This window comes from Diadema setosum, chromosome 11 (assembly GCF_964275005.1).
Source record: "Diadema setosum chromosome 11, eeDiaSeto1, whole genome shotgun sequence".
Taxonomy (NCBI): Eukaryota; Metazoa; Echinodermata; class Echinoidea; order Diadematoida; family Diadematidae; genus Diadema; species Diadema setosum.
This window is the reverse complement of record NC_092695.1, coordinates 3607866-3634247: the sequence shown is the minus strand read 5'-3', so window position 1 is coordinate 3634247 and position 26382 is coordinate 3607866. Positions and strand designations below refer to the sequence as shown.

The window sequence follows — 26382 nt, the reverse complement described above, 5'->3', positions numbered from 1 at the left end:
AGAGGATGATGAAGGAAGAGAAGGGGGAAGGGAGAGGATGAGATACATCCCAGAGATGGAGATGAAGAGCAAAGGAGAAGAATGAGAGGGGGAGGGGAGGATGATGAAGGAAGAGAAGGGGGAAGGGAGAGGATGAGATACATCCCAGAGATGGAGATGAAGAGTAAAGGAGAAGAATGAGAGGGGGAGGGGAGGACGATGAAGGAAGAGAAGGGGGAGGGGAGAGGATGAGATACATCCCAGAGATGGAGATGAAGAGTGAAGGAGAAGAATGAGGGGGGGGGGGGGGAGGATGATGAAGGAAGAGAAGGGGGAAGGGAGAGGATGAGATACATCTCAGAGATGGAGATGAAGAGCAAAGGAGAAGAATGAGAGGGGGAGGAGAGGATGATGAAGGAAGAGAAGGGGGAAGGGAGAGGATGAGATACATCCCAGAGATGGAGATGAAGAGTGAAGGAGAAGAATGAGGGGGGGGGGAGGAGAGGATGATGAAGGAAGAGAAGGGGGAAGGGAGAGGATGAGATACATCCCAGAGATGGAGATGAAGAGTAAAGGAGAAGAATGAGAGGGGGAGGGGAGGATGATGAAGGAAGAGAAGGGGGAGGGGAGAGGATGAGATACATCCCAGAGATGGAGATGAAGAGTGAAGGAGAAGAATGAGGGGGGGGGGGGAGGATGATGAAGGAAGAGAAGGGGGAAGGGAGAGGATGAGATACATCCCAGAGATGGAGATGAAGAGCAAAGGAGAAGAATGAGAGGGGGAGGAGAGGATGATGAAGGAAGAGAAGGGGGAAGGGAGAGGATGAGATACATCCCAGAGATGGAGATGAAGAGTAAAGGAGAAGAATGAGAGGGGGAGGAGAGGATGATGAAGGAAGAGAAGGGGGAAGGGAGAGGATGAGATACATCCCAGAGATGGAGATGAAGAGTAAAGGAGAAGAATGAGAGGGGGAGGAGAGGATGGTGAAGGAAGAGAAGGGGGAAGGGAGAGGATGAGATACATCCCAGAGATGGAGATGAAGAGCAAAGGAGAAGAATGAGAGGGGGAGGAGAGGATGATGAAGGAAGAGAAGGGGGAAGGGAGAGGATGAGATACATCCCAGAGATGGAGATGAAGAGTGAAGGAGAAGAATGAGAGGGGGAGGGGAGGACGATGAAGGAAGAGAAGGGGGAAGGGAGAGGATGAGATACATCCCAGAGATGGAGATGAAGAGTAAAGGAGAAGAATGAGAGGGGGAGGAGAGGATGGTGAAGGAAGAGAAGGGGGAAGGGAGAGGATGAGATACATCCCAGAGATGGAGATGAAGAGTAAAGGAGAAGAATGAGAGGGGGAGGAGAGGATGATGAAGGAAGAGAAGGGGGAGGGGAGAGGATGAGATACATCCCAGAGATGGAGATGAAGAGTAAAGGAGAAGAATGAGAGGGGGGGGGGGGAGGAGAGGATGATGAAGGAAGAGAAGGGGGAAGGGAGAGGATGAGATACATCCCAGAGATGGAGATGAAGAGTAAAGGAGAAGAATGAGAGGGGGAGGGGAGGACGATGAAGGAAGAGAAGGGGGAAGGGAGAGGATGAGATACATCCCAGAGATGGAGATGAAGAGTAAAGGAGAAGAATGAGAGGGGGAGGAGAGGATGGTGAAGGAAGAGAAGGGGGAAGGGAGAGGATGAGATACATCCCAGAGATGGAGATGAAGAGTAAAGGAGAAGAATGAGAGGGGGAGGAGAGGATGATGAAGGAAGAGAAGGGGGAAGGGAGAGGATGAGATACATCCCAGAGATGGAGATGAAGAGTAAAGGAGAAGAATGAGAGGGGGGGGGGGGAGGGGAGGATGATGAAGGAAGAGAAGGGGGAAGGGAGAGGATGAGATACATCCCAGAGATGGAGATGAAGAGTAAAGGAGAAGAATGAGAGGGGGGGGGGAGGATGATGAAGGAAGAGAAGGGGGAAGGGAGAGGATGAGATACATCCCAGAGATGGAGATGAAGAGTAAAAGAGAAGAATGAGGGGGGAGGAGAGGATGAGATACATCCCAGAGATGGAGATGAAGAGTAAAGGAGAAGAATGAGAGGGGGGAGGAGAGGATGATGAAGGAAGAGAAGGGGGAAGGGAGAGGATGAGATACATCCCAGAGATGGAGATGAAGAGTAAAGGAGAAGAATGAGAGGGGGAGGAGAGGATGATGAAGGAAGAGAAGGGGGAAGGGAGAGGGAGAAAGAATGACAGACAGTAAAGTGTGTGGGTGGAAGGGGGGCAACCATACGCTGTAGGTTTAATGGATATTCCAGGTGTTGGACGAGGCAAAACTTGGACATGAACGGTATCACTTGAACAGCTGGACAATACTTAGCATACTGAAAACGAAATATGATAGCAGCTGTAATAATACAAACAGAGTCTCTTCCAGAAGTACACATTGTATTCCTAACTTTGATCAGTTAAACATTAATCATTATTCTAGAAATAAAGTTGATTTTTTTTTTTTTTTTTTTTTTGGTAATGGGCCATTCACTTGAACCTTCACTGCGGATTTTGATTTGAAAAAGAGTGTTTTGAAAAAAAAACCCAGAGCACACACCCAAAATCATGATTTGGGGGGAAAAATGAAAGAAATTAGTAGCTACACGGTAAAGTACAACATGTACAAATGTACCATATGTAAGAGGTAAAAACATTATCAAGAATATTGTTTAGGACAGAAAGAGTGATAGACTATGGAACTATAGCTATAATGTACATTTTAAATGCCTTTGCACAAATACTAGTAGAAGGCCAACAGTAAAATCAATGATAAACAACAAATTTTAGCAATTACATGGATAATTCAGTTTGTAATCCGTACACAATCGCCAATATGGCAACATACAATTTTGTACTTAACCCGTTGAAGACAAGTCCCGAGTATACTCGAGCAAGCTTCTATGGGAAATGCGTGTTGAAGCAAAATCAAACCGTCCTCAACGGGTTAAAGTTTGTAATAAACTATCTAAAAAGAAGAAAACTCACAGTAATAGCTACATGTACTTCAAGCGTAGCACTAATAGGACTTACAAAACATTGTACTATCATAAATCAAAAAAAAAAAAAAAAAAAGAATTACCATAGAATGGGTTACAGCCATTACAATCACATACATACATGCACCTATCAGCATCCATTACAGCAGAACATTTAGTACCATGTGGTACACATCATATTATACGTATTTCATGAGTGTAACATTGCACAATTATGGAGAAAGCAAATGTTGCCAGCACCTGGATGAATTCATGACCAAGGACCAGGGCAACAGGAAGAGAAATGTACTGTACGTATTCAAATACAATTTTAGTATGATCTCTTTAAAAAGAATGAAAGAAAGAAAAGACAGCAATTTTCATGGATTTACATACTGTATTATTGATGTAATGCATTTTAAACTGTCACAGGGAGAAGCATTTTAGCAGGATTTTCTTCCTTTTTTTAAATGACTTTTAGAAATGCGGAGAGATGAAAATACCAAGAAATATAGATCGTCGCTGGGGCATCAAGACCTCTTACCTACAAAATGTAAAATGTTCAGGAGAGCAAAAAAACATGGCGGCCAAAGTACTAAAGCAAACGGGAGAGCCTTCCCTTTGACATGCCGTGGTGGCTTCATTTTTGGAGTACAGACAGTTGGGATTTGGCCAGGACATCACTTAACCCATTATTTGACCATTAATCCAAAAAGTCATTTTCACCAAAATTTCAGATACAAGGTCTGGTCACCCCAGCGACGATATGGCATAACAATGTACAGTAATATCAGCAGATCAGAAATACATATGTATTGAAAGTCTGGTTTACAGGAGAAAAATTGTATGATCCCATGGTTTCTGATTCTCACAGACATTGTATCTTTCATCTCTTTCTGAAGGATCCAAAGAAAGTGTGAACATTGAGAGGGAGAGTAGTGTGGCAAGACGCAGAGTACACATCGCCAGATCTGTACACTGTTACACCATGTACAACGAAAGTGCAAGAAATCTCAGAAATATTGCAATGTGCACATGGACAGATCTCTACAGTGTACTTAAAAAAAAAAAAAAAATTGAAAGTTCTGAGTTTACTGCATACAGAGTCTTATCAGTGAAAACAACCCTTGAACAGCATACAATGTACAGTACAGTCTGTACAAGTAAATTTCATTGATGTCTGGAGGTTTAAGGGTAGTTGGATTAAATTGTGGTGGTATTACACTCAATCACCTTCCATAAATTGAAACTACACAAAAAGAAGAACTACATTGTACATTGTGTACAGTTGCTTGTTGACATGCCCTCAGGATCAACAAGGATGGATTTATCAAAAGAACCTGTGAGTGTGAACAGACTACATCCCAGATGATGACTGGCGGGGGAGGGAACATACTGAATGTTCCACCCGAAGGGTTTGAAATGCTATTGAGGGAGGTTATACAGTGTACGTGTAAGTCCCAAGACGAAGTCGAGGGACTTATAGCCACCTGAAAATAGCATTTCAAACCCTGAGGGTGGAACGTTTGGTACATGTTCCCGACAACAAAAGTCATCATCTGTTCATAGTCAAATATGTCAACGTCAACCACCCCACCAGCACAACACACTCGATCACTCGCTCGCGTGTTGCAGAGCCAAATTCACTGTGCGCGTGCGCAGCGCGGTCCTAGGCCTTCTGTCATTTGTTACGTGATAATGTTTTCCCATGGGAGAACATAACAAAAATGTTCGCCCATGGTCGACCATAACGAATGTGCCTCCATCACGTGACTGTGTTTAGCCAATCACTAACCAGTATTTGACTAACCCATTAAGACAAAGTAGGGCCTACGGTACATGAACACTGTGTTTTTGTAATTATTTCATTGTACATGTACAATCCATGAGTCAAACAACTAATCAAAGTGTTGCTCTTTCCATGCCTTATCTTCTGAATCCACTGTCACAAAAAAAACAACCAGCAACAAACAAACAAATTATCTGAACTTTCTTTTTGCTGTATTTCAGACATAAACTCTTTTGGCTTCCTATGTAAAACATTGATAGTAGAGGAGACGGGAAGTATTATTTTTCAGCTGGGCATCTGATCTTTTAAACCTTGCAACCAACTTCCTACGGAAGCTATGATAGCACAGCAGAGTACTATCATGAACATGTTTTCAGCTCCTCAAAGGAAAGAGAACCGCCAAGACTTCCTGTCTTTATACACAGTACTTCCCTGAACAAAACTGTGTTTATTAACTCAGTAAACATGCAAACCACACAATAGTGGCTCATTTTATGGTTACAGTACACATTGTGCAGTATTATGTATGAAGTGCACACCTAGTCAGCTTACAAAGTGATTACACATGCATGAAACTGGATACAACTGAGTTGTGGATACTACATGTACATGTATGATACACTGTACGTACAATGTCCACACTCCATTTTCTACTGCCAACTATTTCTGTCCTGAGTGTGAAATTTTGTAATGTTGAAATATTGTCTCAACATTAAATACTACGAATACGCAAAGTACACTGCCGGTACACTGTAATCTTTCTGACAGTGGGTGCATCTTATACTAAATACTTCTTACCCTGTAGGGCCACTCATAATGATTTCAGCAGTTCAAAAAATTTAAAAAATGAAAAAAGAGCATCCCCCAAAAAAGCAAAACTGTCTTACCCTTGATTGGGATCGTTCTCCACTTTATCAAGCCAGACTCTGACGTAGACAGCATTTCCATCCCGAATCTGTGAGAAAATATCATCCATCTTGGGCGCAGAACTCTTTCAAGCAAACGGCAAAAAGTTGGCAGTGTTAGGTGATTAAATGTTCTGTGTGTACAGTTGATTTTACAACAAATGTATGTGAATGCCAATCACATAAACAAACACAGAGTGTAGTTCACAAAAGCTCTGCGGTAAGTCAAGTGAAGCGTGGGCTTGGGGGTGGGATGTTTCCTTGATTAGTCACCCAATAGTGAATGTGTTAGGTCATCCATGCAGTTCGTTGGCAGAATGAGTGAAGCTAATCCAAGTTGTGTGTGTTGTACTGTTGATCAATATTCCAGCACATGAAGGCACAGAACAAACCAGTCACTAGTTAGATGCCAGCTGCTAGTTGTCTAGCGGCTAAGCTGGATCGGCAATACATCCAGCCAGCAGCTGGAGAGTAAAAGAGAGGAACTGGTTTCATCAACAGACGCTCAACCTCACAGTCATGATGGTGGATGAAAAGGCTTTCAGTTTGGTCTCATCGTGTCCAACTCCAATAAACAGAGTCAGAGACACTCTATTCCGTGACGATGGGTCTTTCTGCATTAAAGTCAACAAGAAATATTGTGAAACCTAAAAAAAGGGGGGCTTCTTCAGTCAATCTCCCTACACAGACAATTTAAGTACTTATTGGGATGCTTCGATGCGATGTACAGTTTCATGAGCTGATCGAGTGACTTCTCTATGCCTAGTGAAGTTCTTTACTCGCTATTTAAAAACTTTGAACTGCAAATTGACCACAAAATAATCCACAAATCTTTAAAGATTTGTCTACTTAAGTTTTAAGACTAAATCCCTTATACAGACTATCTGGAGTCTAAGTAACAATGAAGTGTCTTCATGTTAAAGGGATTGTATAGTTTTGGTTGAGACCTAATTTCAGGTTTCTAACATTTTTTGGTGGGATAATGAGAAACCTCTTATGAAATATGAGAGAGTATGTAATTCCATGAGGAATTCAACATTTATTTGATGAAAATTGGTTTTGAAATGGCTGAGATATCCAAAACAGAGCAATTCTAATAAAGTGTGGGACCCACACTTTATTACGATCGCTTTGTTTTACCGGTAGGGCTATGGTTGGACCTATTACTCATTGACCGCCTAATGTTTATTTGCTTGATAAGAATATTTAACACTGAAATTCACGTAAAAAAAATTGACGTACGTGATTGAGAAAATCCAGCACTATCAAACGCCGTTGTTCCTTTTTCGATTCGAAGTTTCAGTGCAAAAATATCGCCGTCGAACTTGCGTGGCCTCGTTTCAGCTCCCCGCGGTAAAGCTCCTTATTGAGATCGACCGCTGTTTTTGCATTGACAATGCACGCAAACCAAGTTGTATTGAACACCGTGTTGTACGAAGCTTTTTAGAAACTTCCATAGACATTACATTACGATTCGGTGAAAATATTCTTTCGAAATTTTGTCCTTGATTAAAACCATTAATGAACAGTGAATTTTCGCGTTTTCCCACACCATCCTCATCAACGGTCAAAGCCAATCCATTTTTATGTGCTCTGCGCGCAGTGAAGTGCGTACTAAGCATTCTGTGCGCCAATGTATACGCGGTCGGTTTCAAAAAGGGTGGTCGATATGTAGTAGGGCTACCATACTTTGTTTTTGGATGTTTCAGTCATTCCAAACCCAATTTTCATCAAATAAACTTTGAATTCCTCTTAAAATGGTATGCTCTGTACTATTTGCTATTTCATAGAGACATATCAAAGTCAAGTGTTTTCTTAAAAAAAAAGCCCAATTCTTATCTTCACCAATACTGGACCATGGATCTGAAGAAAGTACAAACTAAAATAAAGCTAAGTAATTTTAAAAATGATCAAAATTAATTTATAACCTAGCGAGTAGCGTTAGACAAGAGAGTTTTTAACACAAACGTTACAGATCTACATATGATCTAAATTTACTCACGGTTTGTACCTGTAGAATAATAATACTGTATGTAGTAGGCCTAGTATTACAAGTTGATGAGTTAGACTTTAGCTATCAGGATTGTTTGACTCAGCAGGGCATGAAGGAGCAACAGAACGACGTACACCACGAAAACTACAGCTTTGGACGTGCTCGAATCCTTCCCTCCCGATCCGTATCCCCCGATTGGATTACCCCGTCTTACGCTGGGTGGAAGCTCGTTGATGATGGTCAGCGAATCTGGTTGCACCCACCATTCAATAACATACCGTACATCGCCTCGCTTTCGCCTGAAAGCTAATGACCTCAACGCGTTGTGGGTCAAGATTCTTCGCATTCCTAATTAGGCGACTCACTTACTACACGTACTTATAAGAATGATAAATTGTTAATATTTCTTGCCAGGAATATCAGTTCATTTGCATTTTATTTATTTTTTCTCATTAAAGATACTTTATTCAGTATAATTTTATTTTTAAATGAAAGATTTTCCACGGGAATTTGTGAAATTTGTAATTTGCGTTTTGTACTCTCTAAAGTCTCAAACTCAACATATCAAGATGGCAGCCTCCATGAGCAGTGCGAACATGAGGACATTGCGATCTTTGGCTTCGAATTTTACGAACTTTAAACAAAGTCGTGCCACAATTTCACTTGCACCTGTCTCAAGAATCTTGCATGTGCAAAGAAAAACATATCATGCATGCAACAGACGTTTATGTCGAACTGTCCTGACTGATAATTCGACGGCGAGTGCAAGAGCCGCTAGCGCTGCTCGTGCGGGACTAGGCATCGCTGCTGCTGTCGGGGCAGTAGCCGCCTGCGCCGAGGCAGTAGATGTGGGTAAGCTTCAACATCGGGTAGGGGGTCCAACTTACTACCAAATGACCAGGGATTCAGTGGTATGATCATTGAGTTTTAGCCATTGTCAAGGGTACCGGTTCCTGAGTTTAACAGAGTCATATAATTATGTACCATTTAGAAATACGTGAATCATGTTTAGGTCCAGTGTCCCATTTTCTTATGCCCAATTCAAGGTACCGTGAATCAAGTTAAATCAGAGTTCATAATCATACATGAAGTACAATGACTGTGTGAATGAGAGGACCATTTTTGTATTTTTAGTGTTAATACAGTCTGTGTACTATGAAACCTTAAAGCATACGCGTGTAAACATGGTTGACAACATCTGATTGACCTTGGCCTTATGACCCCTATCATAGTCTCTTAGCAATTGCTTAGAAACTGCACTTTCCATAAGCATGAAAAATGGCACATGACTTGCCTCCCGTAAGCAATGTGTTAATGATGTATCAAAACATATACCTAGAATTGTAATGTTCAGATTTTGCCCTTGCCTCCCCATCTTCCCCGTTTTCTTACAGTGAAAAATCTTTGGTTCCAGGCAGCTAGGAAAAATGATGAAGCAGAACTATGCAGGTAAGATTAAAACAAAAGAAAACAAATAAAATGTTCACCTTGTGGGTCCAATCCAGTTATCACTGTCATGAATGTAAACCTCACTGTGTGACAAAGATGTTCCATGATGCTTCATGTAACTTACTTTCCCAATAATGAGATGATTATGCATTTATATCAAAATATTAACCCGTTGAGGACAAGTCCCGAGTATACTCGGGCAGGTGTCTATGGGAAATGCGTGTTGTAGCAAAATCAAACCGTCCTCAACGGGTTAAGCTCATGCTTTACAATGGATTAGATTGTTGCTTGATTGTAGATAATGATGATGATGATGTTAGTGATCGATAATAGTTATGAAACTGAGAATAGATAATTCTTCTTTTTTTTTCTGATGCATGATAGCAAGACTTAAAAGATGTTGGTATCTAGATTTTTTCGTTCTTCCATGGTTTCCTGTCATGTTTTTCCATTCATTTTGTCCTTCAGAATACTTAAGTCTGGATTTGATGTCAATCAGAGACATTCTCTTGGATGGACTGCTCTACATGTAGCTGCAGTCAACAAACATGAAAGGTAAATCTTTCAAGTTGTCTTGATCATTTGTAGGTCCACATAGTTCTTAGGCTAGTGCCAATGTGATCTTTTAATCACAAACTAACAAAAAGTTTCACAAACTAACAAAAAGTTGCACGCCAACATTTTTTTTTTTTTTTTTTTTTTGTGGACTCAAATACAGTATGTTAAAGCCAATAAACATAGTCAGTTTTTCGGGGGTTTTTTTTCCCTATAGGAACAATTTATATCTTCATTTTACATAAGTTTTGGATCATAAAATGAATTGGAAATTGCAGTTTTTTTATTTTTTTTTTTTGTTTATCTATTTTTTTTTTAAAGAATAGTGTAGTTAGGTATGTCCTATAGGCCCCTTTTCATTCTTAAAAACCCTAAGTAACACTCTCTTCATTTCAACTCTAATAACTTTTGAAAAGATAATGCCACTGCTTTGAAAAATAGTGTATGTAAGTCATGAATAGAATGTAATAATAGAGTGTGCTAAATTCCAACTTTAACTGATTTAATTCCTTCACTGCGGTTGCCCTGGAGTTTTACATCCTGCTTTTTGTTCCTTTCATAGAACAGAACTCTACTTGGTGAGATTAAACACTTGAATAGGCCCTACACTTCAAAGAAACAAAGAATACATACATATAATCATGGTGGTGGAAATAGTTTCCCACCTCCCTGATGTAACTAAGGAATCCATGACTTTAATACCCCTTTCATAAACTCAATTATGCGGATAATTTCCGCATAATTTGGTCGTAAAATCGGAGTGGGGCAAGAATTATCCGCTTTTTTTCGACGCTTCTATTATCCGCATAATAGCAGCATCGGGACCAGATTTGGAGTTTGTGAACGCAAATCCAAAGTTATGCGGATAATTGCCGGGGTGCGGTCACAGGAGGGACGTGTGCAGTCACCATGACGATTATCCACCTTTTTCAGGACGGGCGCTCGTAAAAAAAGAGTGCGGATAATCTTCAGAGTTTGTGAACGCATTTTTTAATGAAATGTCCGCATAATTCTTAGGCAGATAATTGGAGGATGAGTTTATGAAAAGGGTATAAGTCCCCTCCTAAGGGCCAGACAATTAGGATAAAGTGCCTTGCCCAGGGGCACAAGCTGCTGCAGCCTGGAGACTTGGAACTAGGAACCTCATGACTGATAGTGCGTGGTCTTTTCCTCTGAGCCAGAACAGCTCCTCTGAAGCAATGAATTGCTTCTGAGGGGACTGCACTCAAACCTGTCTTTAGAGGTTGATGATTGAGGGATCACTACAGGCAGATGGCCACTAGAAACAGGTTGATTTGCCATTTTAAATGATTGACTTGGAAATAGTTCAGCTTGTAGTGCTTCATAAAGTCACTATGGAGATAACATTTAGCGCTTGCAATGCTTCCATTTATAATTTAAGCGAATTTCCCTTGAAATTTCAAACTTTTGTACTGTTTTGTGGCTCTGCAACGATGGATAATACGTTGTTCTAGCCAAACTTTATACAAACACAGAATTAACACATAATGGGCAAGATATGCTGTGGTGACCAGTCATAACTCTTTTCTCTCCTTTATATTTGAAGCTGGTCAGTTTTCTCTTCTTTTTATCTATTTTGTTCCATCTTCAATCTCACCTCTTCCTTGGAAGTTCCCTCCGAACTCTTCTGAAGGCTGGTGCCGATCCAAACCTTGGGGATGAATTCAGCAGTGTATGGCAGACTGCACAAGAAAAGAAGCTGAATTCTATACAAGGTGGGAATGGAGCAATATGGAAGTCACTTTACATTTTCGTATAGCAAGTTGCTACACCTGATATTACCTACATGTTGCAAACTTACCCAAATGATGCAGTGCTTCAACAGTTTGTATTTGCCAGGTTCTAAGGTTGATATTTGAGAATATCAATAACAATAAAAAGTACAGGTTTCATCTGAAAAAAAAAAAAACTGTTTTTATCAAGTTCTGAAAAACCATGTGCAAATATATGTCTTTAATATGGAAACATTCTGCAGTCCTCTGACAAACTGACTAAATCACATACTGATCAATTATCCAAGAAAAACAAGCTATCTCATTTATGAATAGGTAGTATTGAATTTAGCTGCAGAACATTAATGATTTAATTTCACAGAAACACCTCACTATCGACCCATCTCACATAGTATGACAGAGCAGTTTTGTTCTCTTCTTTTTTCCTTTAAAACAAAATAACTTTTATGACAGTGCTGTATGATCGTGAAGATGACTTCAGTGACAGGCTCAACAACAGGGCATCATTCCGAGGCTGTACAGCTCTCCACTATGCTGTTCTCTCCAATGACATCAACATAGTCAGGATTCTTCTGGAAGCAGGTATCACTTATGTTCACTGAAATCAAACTTTTCTTTAGAATTTCAATTTGTGTGCGTTTCTCTGTACCATGGCAGATATGAGATTTTTCATATGTGTAAATAAAGACACAAACAAGAAGCCATTGGAAGCATAAACTGGTGTGGCAAATTTGTCTGCTAGTTCAATAAAATCCAAACATGAATTTAATGCATGTTACACTATGTTGTTGTTGTTGTTTTTTTTTCAGTTCAATTCTTTTAATTTCCATCGACGAAAAATAATACATACATACATGTTCAAGAATCAATTCATACTGTACATGTTCGAAGAGTTAAGCTTCTGACTATTATTAATGATAAGTTTTACATACCCCGTGTAGCAAATATTGCTATTATATTAGATGTAATCACCATATATAGAAAATTTATTCCTCATTGTCTACCTTTAAACTGAAGAAAAATGAAGATGTTGCTTAACCTCTTTAAAGACGAGTACCAAGTATACTCGGGCAGGTGTCTATGGGAAATGCGTGTTGTAGCAAAATCAGCCCATCCTCAACGGGTTGAACAGCCACAACTGTATAATACAGATATTTGTTTATGTCAAAGGATGATTGACATTGATACAGTAGATTGGGTTCTTGACAATTTGAAGCTCTTTTTATAAGGTTAAAAGCCATTTTCTCCCAGCTACACCTTATGATTTTTTTTTTTGTTCCTCGCATACAGGAGCTGACCCAATGGTAGAGAATGAAAATGGTCACAAACCTGTGCAATATGCCAAGGATAATGCCACGAAAGAACTTCTGAGGGAATATGCTGACAAGGTATGTTTGTTTCATTTGAACCTCTACACTACATTCCACTTTATGAATTTCCAAGCTTGCATCCGATAGATTATTGTACCTTGAAAAACACTACCAAAATCCTAGGAATAGACAAGGATCAAAGTGATCTGAAATGATTACAAGCAGAGTTGTGATGGTTTGAATATCAGAGTATCAATAAGCATTCTCATACCCCAAACTCAATCATTAAACATTCAACATTTTGCTATTAATGAAGTGCATAATTAGTTAGTGACCAGGTATTAAAGAAATACTTCATAAACTCTTTCAAAGATTCCTTGAGAGAAATATATGTAAGTTCATCTATCTCATAGGACACCTGTAAAGAAAATGCTGTAGAGTAATTTAGAACATGCTCATGAAAGAAGAACATCTATTGATTGAAATTAAAAGTACCGTACTCAAGTTATTTTGATTTTCATAGAACATGATGCTTCAACTTGTCATTTTAATCTCACTATGTCTTTTTGAGCATGACTACTTTCATTTCCCAAGTTTGTGTGATGAACTTTTCTCTGATGGTATCATATCAGTAGTTGAGCTGTAGTTATGATTTCAGTTTGCACAATTGCATTTTCAACAAACTGGTAGTTCAGATGTTGGAAGGAATAATCTGCATCTTGAAATTGCAGTTTAAGAGCATACAGGCTGAACGAGCAGCTGAAGAGAGGCGGCGCTACCCCCTGGAGCAAAGACTGAAGGAGCATATCATTGGTCAGGAGGGTGCCATAGCAACAGTGGCTGCAGGTTTGTGCCAATGATAATAATAATAATAATAATAATAATAATAATAATAATAATAATAATAATAATAATAATAATAATAATAATAATAATAATAATAACAATAATAATAATAATAATAATAATAATAATAATAATAACAATAATAATAATAATAATAATAATGATAATAATAATAATGATAATAATAATAATAATAATAATAATAATAATAATAATAATAATAACAATAATAATAATAATAATAATAATAATAATAATAACAATAATAATAATAATAATACTAATAATAATAATAAAAATGATAATAATAATAATAACAATAACAATAATAATAATAATAATAATAATAATAATACCGAAACCAAATTCTCAAAATTGCAAATGTACATTTTTATATCGTGGTAGTACATTGTACAATGATCTACCTTTGTCTATTAGACAGTCCAGCAGCCTTACTGATTTCAATAGAGAAATCAAAAGTTGTATATGTAGATTTTGAACCGTAAAATAGTAGAATTATTGAAAATGAATTGATGAATATAAAAATGTTGTATGTATTTACATGTATATTACCCTATGTCACCAGAGATCTAAGATGAGTCGGGGGGGGGGGGGGGGAGGGGGTGTTTGAGGGATTGTTTTGTGATATGATTTTTTGTTTGGTATGAATTAAATACATGTTAGTTATTATATGTTTATGAATCTTGGACCCCATGGAAGAACAGATCTGTCATGTTGATAGATCTGAAATGGGCTATCCACCGTTACATGTTATCATCATTGTCACATGTCTACTTGTTATCATTGTATTTTGATACTTCAATCTTGATTCATGTTTCAGTTATGTCATGTTCAACACTGTTTATCTTGTATATGATTTTATTGTTTCGGAAATAAAAACAACAACAACAATAATAATAACAATAATAATAATAATAATAATAATAACAGCAATAATAATAGTAATGATATTGTTATTATTATTACAGTGTGTATTATTGTTATTATTATTATTTTTTTTTTAGGCATGATAATACTTGATCTGTGTGTAAAGTATGTGTACACAAGTGTGCTTATGATATATGTGTGCATGGTAGATTACTTAGGGTAGGATATCTGTTTTGTGTCATGTGCTCTCTTCTTTTACCAGCTGTCAGGAGGAAAGAAAATGGATGGATGGATGAAGACCACCCTCTTGTTTTCCTCTTTTTAGGATCATCAGGAATAGGTAAGCTGGAACTGGAAATGTTTATCAGTGTTTGTTTTTCTTTGATCAATGCTTAAAGGGACTGTACAGTACTGGTTGAGGTGAGAATTCCAGTTTATAACTTTTTTTTTGGTAAGATAAGAAACCTATTATGAAAAAAAATATGAAAGAGCATGTAAGTTCAAGAAGGATTCAATGTTTAATTGATGAAAATTGGTCCTGAAATGGCAGAGATATCGAAAAAAAAAAAAAAAAGCGATCCTAATAAAATTGACAGGCCATGACTTTTATTAGGATCTCTTTGTTTTACCTTGCTTTTAGATAACTCAGTCATTTCAAAATCGATTTTCATTAAATAAACTTTTGATTCCCCTTAGAATTGTATGCTCTGTAATATTTCATAGAGTGGTTTCTAAATATCTCGCAAAACGTTAAAAGCTGAATCCTGCACCTCAACCAGTACTGTACAGTGCCTTTAACACTTAATGTATTTCATGTTTTCTTAAAAGCCACAGGCTCAAATGCAGATTGTTTGGCTCGCTTCACAAAATTGTGGCCCATGTCATCATGGTCTAATGTCAGTAAAAAGGCTGTTTCTCATTTATGTAGCTGCAACAGTGTAAAGCCATTGTGATACAAAAAATCCTCTGTAAATGTAGGTTAAGATAAATGTGGCTTACTATAACAAATCACGTGGTGATTACAGCATAAAACTTGATACATATAAACTTCTTTCAAAACACGTAAGTTGATAATCGAAATGATTGTGTCGACCCGCTACTTATCTGAAGACCACTGGAAGACACTATCCCGATGACAGTATGAAAAAGTATAGGACCCCTAGTGTGTGAAATGTTTTCTTGCCTTACTGTGGGGAATCCACAGACAGTTGCACCTGAAGTAGAGCTTGGGGTCCTTTGATAAAAGCAATCATCATCCAAACATACAAGTGTTATTTCTTTGATTCTATGATCATGGAGCAAAGGGAAGCAAAGAGCTTAATTGTCCCCGCCTAACGAGTTCGAGCAGGGGACTATGAAACGGGCTCCGTACGTGTGTGTTTCCGTGTGTCCGTCCGTCCGTCCGTCTGTATGTGCGTCCGTGTGTGATCAAAATGTTCAATTTGCTACTTCTCTGTCATTTATTAGCCAATTTTGATTCTGTTTGCTTTATATGATAGCACTACATGGGAGCTTTGAAACTTCTACACAGAATTTCAGTTGTGACCTTTGACCTATATTGTACATTTTGCTTCAAAATGCTACTCCTTCGCCATTTCTAACCCGATTTCGATTCCGTTTGCTTTCAGTGATGGCACTAGGTGAGGGCTTCAAAACTTGTACACAGAATTTTGACCTTTGACTTCTTTGACCTTTGACCTTGATTTTTTACCTATATTGTACATTGGCTACAAAATGCTACTCCTTCGCCATTTCTAACCCGATTTCAATTCCGTTTGCTTTATGTGATGGCACTAGGTGAGGGCTTCAAAACTTGTACACAGAATTTTTGACCTTTGACTTCTTTGACCTTTGACCTTGATTTTTGACCTATATTGTACATTTTGCTACAAAATGCTACTCCTTCGCCATTTCTAACCCGATTTCGATTCCGTTTGCTTTATGTGATGACACTAGGTGAGGGCTTCAAAACTTCTACACAGAATTTTGACCTTTGACTTCTTTGACCTTTGACCTTGATTTTTGTCCTGTATTGTACATTTTGCTACAAAATGCTACTCCTTCGCCATTTCTAACCCGATTTCGATTCCGTTTGCTTTATGTGATGACACTAGGTGAGGGCTTCAAAACTTCTACACAGAATTTTGACCTTTGACTTCTTTGACCTTTGACCTTGAGTTTTTTCCTATATTGTACATTTTGCTACTAAATGCTACTTCCGGCGGGGACATATATTACGCGCCGCGTAATTTCTACTTTTCCTTGTTTCCTCTATCCCTCTATCAGTTAATCAGTCCATGCTTACTTTTGGCTCATTTTTTACGACTGTGTGCTACCGACCTGAACATACAAATATATGAGTTAGCGACTCTTCTGCAGAGACTGTCACTGTCCTGCCAAATCACTAAGGAATGGAGGCTTTTTATCAACGAGTGTGAAGTCGGTAATGAGTTGCCATCTATGACCAAAATTGTACTGGTGTAATTAATATATAACAGGGAAGACTGAGCTTGCCAAGCAAATAGCAAGGTACATGCACAAGGACGTGAAGAAGGGCTTCATTAGGCTAGACATGTCAGAGTACCAGGAGAAGCACGAGGTGGCAAAGTTCATCGGCTCCCCGCCGGGTTATGTGGGCCACGAACAAGGAGGTCAGCTGACCAAGAAACTGAGGCAGAACCCCAACGCTGTGGTCCTCTTTGACGAGGTGGACAAGGCCCATCCTGATGTCTTGACCATCATGCTCCAGCTATTTGATGAGGTCAGTTCACTTTCACCTAGTGGCTGTACACATGTTTGTTTATATTTATGATTAGGTATGAATAACTGAATGAATAGCTGAATATAGAAATGGATAAAGACATAAAATGAATACACTGTACTATTCATATACAGTATGCATTCACCTAGCGTGTGTATTTGTGTGTTTATGTGGTTGTGCATGTGTTTGATTTGCTTTTTGTCTCTAATGGATGAGTGAGGGATGTTATTTCTAGTTAAGTTTTGATTTGTTTTATTCATGATGATGATTCCATAGAATTTCATAGCATCACACACACCACAAACTCAGCAGTCCAACTTTAGTTGTTAACCACAAAGAGCATGGAGGGAGGAATGAAGGGAAGTTTTGACAGGTCAGAAAAGGTCAAAAGTCGGTGAACTTTTCTATCACTGCCTTCACCAATCACAGGGCAGATTGACTGATGGAAAAGGGAAGACCATTGAGTGCAAGGACGCCATCTTTGTCATGACTTCCAACATCGCCAGTGATGAGATCGCTGGACACGCCCTCCAGCTGCGAAGAGAAGCCAAGGCCATGATGGAACAGAGGCAGGTCACAGAGCAGGAGAAAAGTATGGACGAGGAGATACGATATGATTATTTCTGTGACCGAGATCAGTGAAAACAAAACTTGCGTATTGCAACTGATTAAGAAATTGCCCTACATCGACATAAGTAAGCACTTGTTTACATTGATGTGGGACAATTTGTTAGTCAGTTGCAATAAAAACAACTTGACGGGAGAATTTCATGAATTTGAATACTTGTGTTTCTTATATTATTCATCTTTTATTTGGGGTATGTAAGATTACAGTTTCACACTTGTTAGGTTTCTTTGTCCGGTGGCATGTCTGTTCACAAATGAATATTGTTTATTAGGATAAAGGTATAGGTAGTTTCACCACAAAATCAGCATGACCACACACTGCTTATTTTTTCTCTCAACAGTATCAGTATGAATTAATTAGGACATCACGATTTTGGTCATTTTCAACATTCATTCAGGATTGCTGCAATGTTCTTCATTCTGTTATGTTACGGTAATACACCATATAGTTAAAAAAAAAAAGAAAAGAAATGAAAAACTAACCCCATGTCACATGACAATACACCCTTTTGTACCAAAAATAACGGAGTCTTTTTGGGTCCGAACAAATTCCTTGGAAATCTATGTTATTGTTTCCTCCTCTATCATTAAGAAGTTTCTAATTTTATTATTTGGAGTAAAGGTCAGCAATACATGTACCTACCTTTAGGATTTACCTGCTTATGAAACAGAAGCGGATCTAGAGGGGGGGGGGTGGGGGGGTTGCAAACCCCCCCCCCCAAAAAAAAAAAAAAAAAAGTCCGGGTACCATTTTTTTTTATCTTATCTTTTTTTTTAAACTTGTAATTTCATTTTTTTCTATTTATGGCAATGACCTCTATACCAAAAATAGTGGTGTTTTAGATGCAAGAAAACGCCATTTTCACACACAGATTTTCAAAAATTCTCCCTACTGTGGGAGGGAGGACACCCCCTCCCACACCCTCCCCCCCCCCTCGCTCGCTACGCTCCCTCGCATACCGCCCCAACCCCCTCCTTTATAAAAAGCTAGATCCGCCCCTGTGAAAGGAATCCAATTTTCAGGATTGTAAAAAGGGACACACAAATTTCAAATTGTTGATTTGATTGGCAGTGGTGGCTGAGATGATGGAGCAGGTGACTATCTCCAAGCACTTCAAGGAGGACGTCGTCCAGCCCATCCTCAAGCGTCACTTCCGGCGAGATGAGTTCCTGGGCCGCATCAACGAGATGGTGTACTTCCTGCCCTTCTCCCGGTCCGAGCTCATCCGGCTGGTCACTAAGGAGCTGAACTTCTGGGCCAAGAGGGTAGGTTAGACTCCATTTGCTTGATTATTGGGGAGCCACATGGGTTTACTTGAATGTCCAGACACCTCTTTCCTTTCACAAGTTGTAGCGTTTAAGTGTCGGTGATTCTTGGTTTTGCAAAATTACTTTCGTAAGGCAACAGAAGATGTATATGTGAGTCTGTTTCAGTGTCTAGGTATTTGATTAAAAAAATGAATTTAAAGTTTGAATTGTTCTATGTAAAAAGATAGCTACATGGCTCTTGCATTAAATTACACACCCACACCAATGCTGATCAATGAATTTACTCTTGTGTAAATGATTGCTCGTTGCATTATCAATTCCACTGATAATGACAGTTTCAGTACATTGAACCAGCTGTGTGATATATGTTTGATACAGACTTCCATACAATAATTCCTATACTTCATTAGGTTCATGCCAAAAGTCAACCTTGGTATGGATGCTTTACTAGTATTATATCCGATCTGCATTTCTTGTCCTACAAGGCAAAAGATAGACATGACATGGATTTGACGTGGGATGTGGAGGTCTTGGAAATCCTGGCTGATGGCTACGATGTCCACTATGGAGCCAGGTCTATCAAACATGAGGTCAGTGTGCTTGAGGAATTGCTCCAACCTTTGACCTTTGACCCTTCTTGCTGTGGAGAAAGTAGTGAAAAAGAAAAAGAAATACAAGGGCAACTTTCATAACTCTTCCTCTTCTTGATTGTTAGTTGGGCACATTTGCTGGCAGGTCTTTAGATACAAGTACCTTAAGACTATCAGTGAGTAGGGATTTCGTCATCTTATGTTTTCCCACTCGCATCAAATTGCTGTTCAGTAGGACTTTCACATAGCAATGCTTGACTGAATTTGTCAAACTTTCAGTACCTCAGACGGTTGTAGAGGATGATTTAAACAGAAGACCAAACATGATTGCTTGAGTATGTACGCCCATGATTTTTTATCATGGCTACTACTAAAACACGGCCGTAATCTGGCAGAACTGCGTATCTCCTTTAACACATTACGCCAGAAATCGGGTTTAAAGATTCAATGTTACACCTTTCTAAACTGAGATACGATGAGTTGCATTTTTCCTTTTTTCTTGATCATAATTGGTCTAAAGAATTTATTTCCAGCAAAAAAATGACAATTTGACCTTTTTAAGTAGTAAAAATCACCAATTTAAAAAACTTACGCAGTTCTGCCAGATTAATCGTCGCCAAATTTTTGCGATCGTAATCTGGCAGAACTGCGTATCTCTGGTCACGTGCCCGGGTTGATCAGCCAGAACTGCCTAAGTTTTTGGCCATGCGGGGGGGGGGGGGGGGGGTTTTCAGGCAGAACTGCGTATCTCTAGGAGATGCGCAGTTCTGCCTGATAAGCACGTGTTTCATCAGGCAGAACTACGTATCTCTTTTCGTCGTCAACCACGTGCTTATCAGCCAGAACTGCGTATCTCCTAGAGATACGCAGTTCTGGCTGATAAACACGTGGTTTATCAACCAGAACTACGTATCTCGGTCTATTTTCTGCGGGTTGTCTATCGTATTTTACTATCCACCCTCTTACTATTCAGCGGATGCAGTGTCAAAACAATGAATATTTTAGATCGAGTACAATTTTTTTTTGAAATATTTGTATTGTATAAAGTCATCATTATTGATTCACATTTTATTTCATTTTATCCATTCATTTGTATATGGAAAATAACTTGCTTTCCCCAAATGTTGTCAGTCTGTGTTCATGTTTCAGTATTATTTAGCGGCACAAGAAGTACTGCTACATCAAAAGACTGGCTGCTGCTTGGGTTATTGTCGATCTCATGAAGCATTGCATTTGGATTAAGAATAATATTAGACTAGGTTCTAGATGTTAAGCTATATTGTTCATCAAGACTACAGGTACTGCACTGTAGACCGTCTAGACCGTAGTCTATTCAGGCCTAACGATACACTAGACATCTAGAGACTAGTAGAGCGGTACGTAGGAATCTGCATATGATAGGCCTACTGATCTCATCATTATCCTAGTAATCCTACTCTGTGCCCAAAGTAAGAGTAAGCCTAGACCCTTTTGGCTGAAGGCCTAAACTCAAATAAACTAAAGAATACTAGGAGCTAGGCCTGACTAAAAGTTTATTTACAGCTTTATTAGAAAATAAAAAATAGACCCTAGTTCTCGTTTGTGTCGACTCCTACTGTAGGCCTTATTGTCACTACAGTACTAACGTTAGGGTAGTAGTGTTCTAACCGTTACTATCTACGCAGGCCTATTAAAAACGTACGAGAACTCTCGAACTCTGTCTACTCGATTGTCTAGGTCTATGTAACATCCAGACGTCTATTTTGGGGTGTCATTATAACAGACTAGTAGATCAATGAATATTAGTTACTATATTTTCTAGTCTAGACTCTAGATCTAGACTCTATATCCAGGTAGGGGCTAAATCTACAGCTAGACTGTTTATTGGGGATCTAGGCCTAGAAGGTACTAATGTTATAGTAGATCTAAGAACAACGTAAAGCCTAACCTGCCTATCTATAATGACTAGCGGTAAGTCTATAAAGTCTATAGCCTATAATGTCTAGTAGTACTAGTAGTAATGTATAGAACACAGATCTAAATCTAAGTTTCAGATCTATTTCTAGGGCTAAATGTTTATAATTTAGCGTTTAACCTATAGATTCTAGATTCTTCATATTACAGACTTCAAGAATGTCTGGCCGAATCAAATCTAGAAAAATAGAAAACTGAGTAAAGACAGAATAACCGGCGATTGTAGGCCCCAGTAGTCTAGTAGGCCCCTACTGCACAACTCTACTGAGAGTACCGGTACGGTACCTGTAGGCCTATTAGAAAGTAAACTGTAAAAGTGTTAGTATTGGTCAATTTCTGACGTCTGTAGGATTGGATCGAAAATGCCATCGTTATGGACGGTATCCCAGATATTCATTAAACTTCTCGAGATCAATCCCATAGATCCAAGCCCACTAACCGCTTATTACAATGAAAAACAAAATAAGAAACTATGGTCAATGGATTACAGATAGGCCTATTGTTGTTCGCGTGACCTACGCTACCGCACAGTACATTGATTTCACGTACACTAACAATGGACAAGTGCTGCAGCAGTACTAAGTAGGCCTAAAGTTGACTGGAGCGTGATGTCAGACAAGATGCAAACTATAACGTTTGTTAGATCTAGAAATGCTCTAGGCGTAAAAAACACTAGATTGTAGCAAAACTTAATAGTAAGGCATACCGCATATTGACCTGTTTTGAAGCCTGCCAGTCTATGAAGGGAAAGAAAGTGGCAATTTCCCCCAAGAGTAACAAGGGTTATTGCTTTAGCGTGACTGTCGTCGTGTACAATACACGTAGCCGTACGACGTGTCTAGCTAGCTAGCTAGGCACTGCTAGCCTGAACACGCAGCGCGTTCGTCACTACCAAGGTCGCGCACGCGCATGTTAAGATATACCATATCCCTGCGGGATGCAGGAACACCTTGGTCCAAGCATTGTCGTAAGTCGACTTACGCAGTTCTGCCCGATTAACATCGGAAAATTCATTTCGAATCTCGACTTACGCAGTTCTGCCAGATTAATCGCCCTCTCTCCTCAGGAATTTTGCCAAAATTACTTTCTAAAAATAACTTTCTGTACCGATTCACAACTTATTTTTTGGCCCACTTGAAAGAGCATGAGAAAAAACACACAAAACACTCAAAACCTGAAAATCGACCAAAATCGACTTCGGGAGTTCTGCCAGATTACGGCCGAACACTGAACAATTCAGTGCTTATTTACGTCGATGTAGGGCAATTTATCAATCAGTTGCAATGAAAAAACATCTCGATGGAAGAATTTCACTACTTTGAATAATAAAAGCAGTACCCGCTGCATGCTATAAGGATTAGAACCTACACTTGCTGTCGGGCGAAAGCTCGGTGGTCTAGTAGAGATGACACCTGTCCGGTGATCAGGAGGTCGTAGGTTCGAATCCTGCTCGAGTATGTACGCCCATGATTTTTGATTTTTTATCATGGCTACTACTTAAACACTGATCAATTCAGTGCTTATTTATGTCGATGTAGGGCAATTTATCAATCAGTTGCAATGATTGAATATTAATGAATAAGTGGCTGGGCACACTGAAAATTGAGTCAGTCAAGTCACTGCTCAAGAACTTAATCTTTGCTTTCTATTGTGAAAGTGTCAGAATCGAATCCAAAGCATTTCCAAAATGATAGTGTGGGAACTTTATATTTTAAGTCCATAGATAAGCTTGATTTGTCATGTAGTTTGTCTTTTCCTTCAAAGAAAATATGAATTGCAAACAACCCTGCGTTCATTTTTCTTGTACCTGTGAAGGTGGAGCGTCGGATTGTCAACCAGCTAGCAGCTGCTCAGGAGAAGCAGCTCATCTCCAGAGGATGCCAGCTTCACATTGCTGTGGATGACAGTCACCATGGTAACAGGAGAGATTCAAACAGAAAAGAAGGTGGAGGAGGAGGAGGAGGAGGCAGGGTGTCATCCCATGAGCCTCATCAGTCGGTCTTAAAGCTGCAGGTGATCAAGAAAGGCCAGAAGGAGACTGTGAATCTTCTTCCTGGTCCCCCGCAGCCTGACAGAGACCATCATTCAAACTTTTGATGTTTGGACAATGACACATCATCAGAAAATGTGATATATCGTACTACTGACACTATCTGCAAAAAAAATACTGGTACCAAATATCTGAAGAATCCTCTAGCTGGTTACCCTGGGTATATGAGGCATACATATTGTATGTGAGCTATGACATATGAAAATAACGGGAGCAATTTGACAGTGTGATGAGTGGTTATTGAGACGTGGTTTTGTTCATAATTAGAACGTCTACACAGTATTATCATATTTGTTATTTTGCAAACATTTCAGTGCATTCCCATCTCATGTGGGTTCTTGCCATTCTCGTGAAGAAATTTGTCATGAAAGTTGTGGTGAGCTTTTATATCTTCTGCCAGTGTCATCATATGAAGAAGTGTGAAATCTAGACACTAAAGCATTTTGTCGACGAGAAAGTTGTAATGCAAATGATAACACTGATTTTTAGTTCAGTTGTTTATGTATCAAAGTCAGACTTTGTTGAAGTAAATTCAGGGATCTTTTACCTGCAACATTTGCTCAAGTAGTTGTACAGTGCTGCCCAATTGTTAAGCGTAAAGAATCTATTTGTTACAGTTCACTCCTGTTATAACGAACACTGTTATAACAAATTCTTGCAACAACGAAGTACATATAAAAATTTAGATCCCAAAGTCATCGGACTCCTCTACATATCTTCATATACCTTACTGTTCGGCTATAATGAAATTTTGATACAACAAAAGAAAACTGCTGGTCCCAAGTACTTCGTTTTAATGGGAGTTGTCTATAGTCACACATGGTTGGTAAGCGATCAATTAACGGGATTCTTTGTGAGAACAAGAAACAGGTAGACATGTCAGTGAACCATAAGAACATTAAACCTCAAAGCATCTGCAGCTTTTCTACTGCCATCATCAACATAGGAGTGGTTGCTAATTTCATTGTTTCCTGACTTTCTACACTGTTGCTGGGAAAGCTGAGGCCTTCCACTTTATTTCTGGTTCTCAGATTGCTTTGAATGAGCAAAAGAAGATAATAAAGTTGGCCAAAAGTTTCAGAGCACCATTTAGCAAGTTCACTTTCTGCTTCTCACCGACTGTTTCGTGATTTCACAATGCGCGTAGTCTTGTCTTTCCCTATGTTCACTTGTTGGCTAGCTTTTGAGAACTTAAAGGTAGAGAGATTAGGGATTCAAGAGGGCGTTGTTGGATGGTATGATGATCTCTGCCATCTTCACTACAAAGATCGACAACATGTAATCAGCATTAGCGTCAGCATCACCATCAGTGTATGGAAGTAGTAGGTACATTTGTAGTCCTGTCAAGACTTCTGGTCGTTCCTTCGAGTTGTACGTGGTCCAACCTAAAGCTTAATGTACATGCGCGGTGGATGAATGGACTATACATTCTTTAGGGAAGAGATTGGTGTAGGGAGCACCAGTGCTTGTCCAACCTGGATTTAAAATCATTAAGTGAAGGAGCCAAGATTACTGATGAAGGGAGACTGTTTCAAGAGTCGACCACTCTTTGACTGAAAGTATTTCTTCTCAGGGTTGTGTTGGATCTTTAACGTCAAGTTAGAATACATCAAGAGGTCTTCCCAGGTCGAGGAGGTTTGTCCAGTCTTCAACCTGTCTCATGAGTTGGGTATTGCATGATCGACCAGGAGTAAAGCCATGCTGTGCATCATGAAGTAGGTTGTTGTCTGTAATGTGATCCATCACAGCATTTCTTATGATAGACTCCATGACCTTCCCTATCATAGAAGTTAGGCTTATACAAACGCTATTGTAGGCCTATAGTGACTGACTTGATGTCTATTTACCTTTCTTGTGGATTGGTATCAAGTTACCCATTTTCCATTCCACTGGTAGAACTCCTTCGTTCAGAGATCTTTGAAAGATGACTGAGGGGGCTAACTGATCTCTTTGGCCAGCTCCTGCAATACTCTGGGATGAAAACCATCAGGACCAGCAGACTTGTTTACATTAAGTGTCTTAAGCTGCTTCTCCACCATTTCCTGTATGATCTCGACATCCATTAGGCTAGGTCGTCATACTGTCTCTGAGGTTCTGGTTTATTGCGTATATCTTCACTGGTGAACACACTAGAGAAGGTAGAGTTAAAAGCCTCAGCTATCTCTTCATTTGTAGTGAGTTGTTCTCTGTTCTCAGTCACAAGAGCATTTATTGTTCATCTTGTCTTGACTTTGGTGTTAACATAATGCCAGAAATCTTTGGAGTTATGCTTGACACTAGAGGCAAGGTCCTTTTCAAAGTTAACACTTGACCTCGAAGCTCCAATGGGTGTTGCTGACATCCCTACAACATTGAAAATACTCTTGGTTGAGTGTCCTTTTGTAATGCCTCCATGCTCTCTGTTTCGTCTTTGTTAATGCTTCTGTTGTGTATACTTTTCTTCATTTTGTGGTTGGAGGACTGGATGACTGCAAAACAGTCTTCCACACAGGTCTGAAGACGCATAGTACAGACGTGTCAAGCATCATTACACTGCTTGTCAGAGGGAACATCGTTCCAGTCGATGTCGGACATCATTGATCTCATGTCATTGAAGTTACCTTTGTTGATGAGAAGTCAAGCAGGCAGTTCTAATATTCTAGCATGTTT

At 39.3% G+C, this 26382-nt stretch overlaps 2 protein-coding genes across 2 annotated transcripts in view; one reads left to right on the top strand and one right to left on the bottom strand.

Annotated features, from left to right (window-relative positions):
* Window positions 1–5796, bottom strand: part of LOC140234570 (scaffold protein ILK-like) — a 29021-nt gene extending 23225 nt beyond the window's left edge. The window contains exon 1 of the mRNA XM_072314587.1: window positions 5671–5796. Coding sequence (XP_072170688.1) covers window positions 5671–5759 — 89 coding nt within the window. The 5' untranslated portion in view covers window positions 5760–5796. The remainder of the gene's footprint in view (window positions 1–5670) is intronic.
* Window positions 5797–8271: 2475 nt separating this feature from the next.
* On the top strand, window positions 8272–24810 carry LOC140234691 (mitochondrial disaggregase-like). The gene is made up of 13 exons (XM_072314726.1): window positions 8272–8533; window positions 9076–9130; window positions 9599–9685; window positions 11318–11421; window positions 11893–12021; window positions 12730–12827; window positions 13481–13595; window positions 14746–14823; window positions 16982–17244; window positions 17674–17836; window positions 18944–19137; window positions 19626–19730; window positions 23499–24810. The coding sequence occupies exons 1-13, from the start codon at window positions 8278–8280 to the stop codon at window positions 23778–23780; spliced, it is 1929 nt and encodes a 642-aa protein (XP_072170827.1). The 5' UTR covers window positions 8272–8277; the 3' UTR covers window positions 23781–24810.
* The last annotated feature ends 1572 nt before the right edge of the window (window positions 24811–26382 follow it).

What these genes read in the sequence shown, in the direction of transcription:
- LOC140234691 (XM_072314726.1), top strand. Translation starts at nt 8,278, where the DNA reads ATGAGGACATTGCGATCTTTGGCTTCGAATTTTACGAACTTTAAACAA. An exon ending in TGAGGGAATATGCTGACAAG is followed by an intron (nt 12,828 to 13,480) that starts GTATGTTTGTTT and finishes TTGAAATTGCAG; the next exon opens with TTTAAGAGCATACAGGCTGA. An exon ending in GGTCACAGAGCAGGAGAAAA is followed by an intron (nt 17,837 to 18,943) that starts GTATGGACGAGG and finishes TTTGATTGGCAG; the next exon opens with TGGTGGCTGAGATGATGGAG.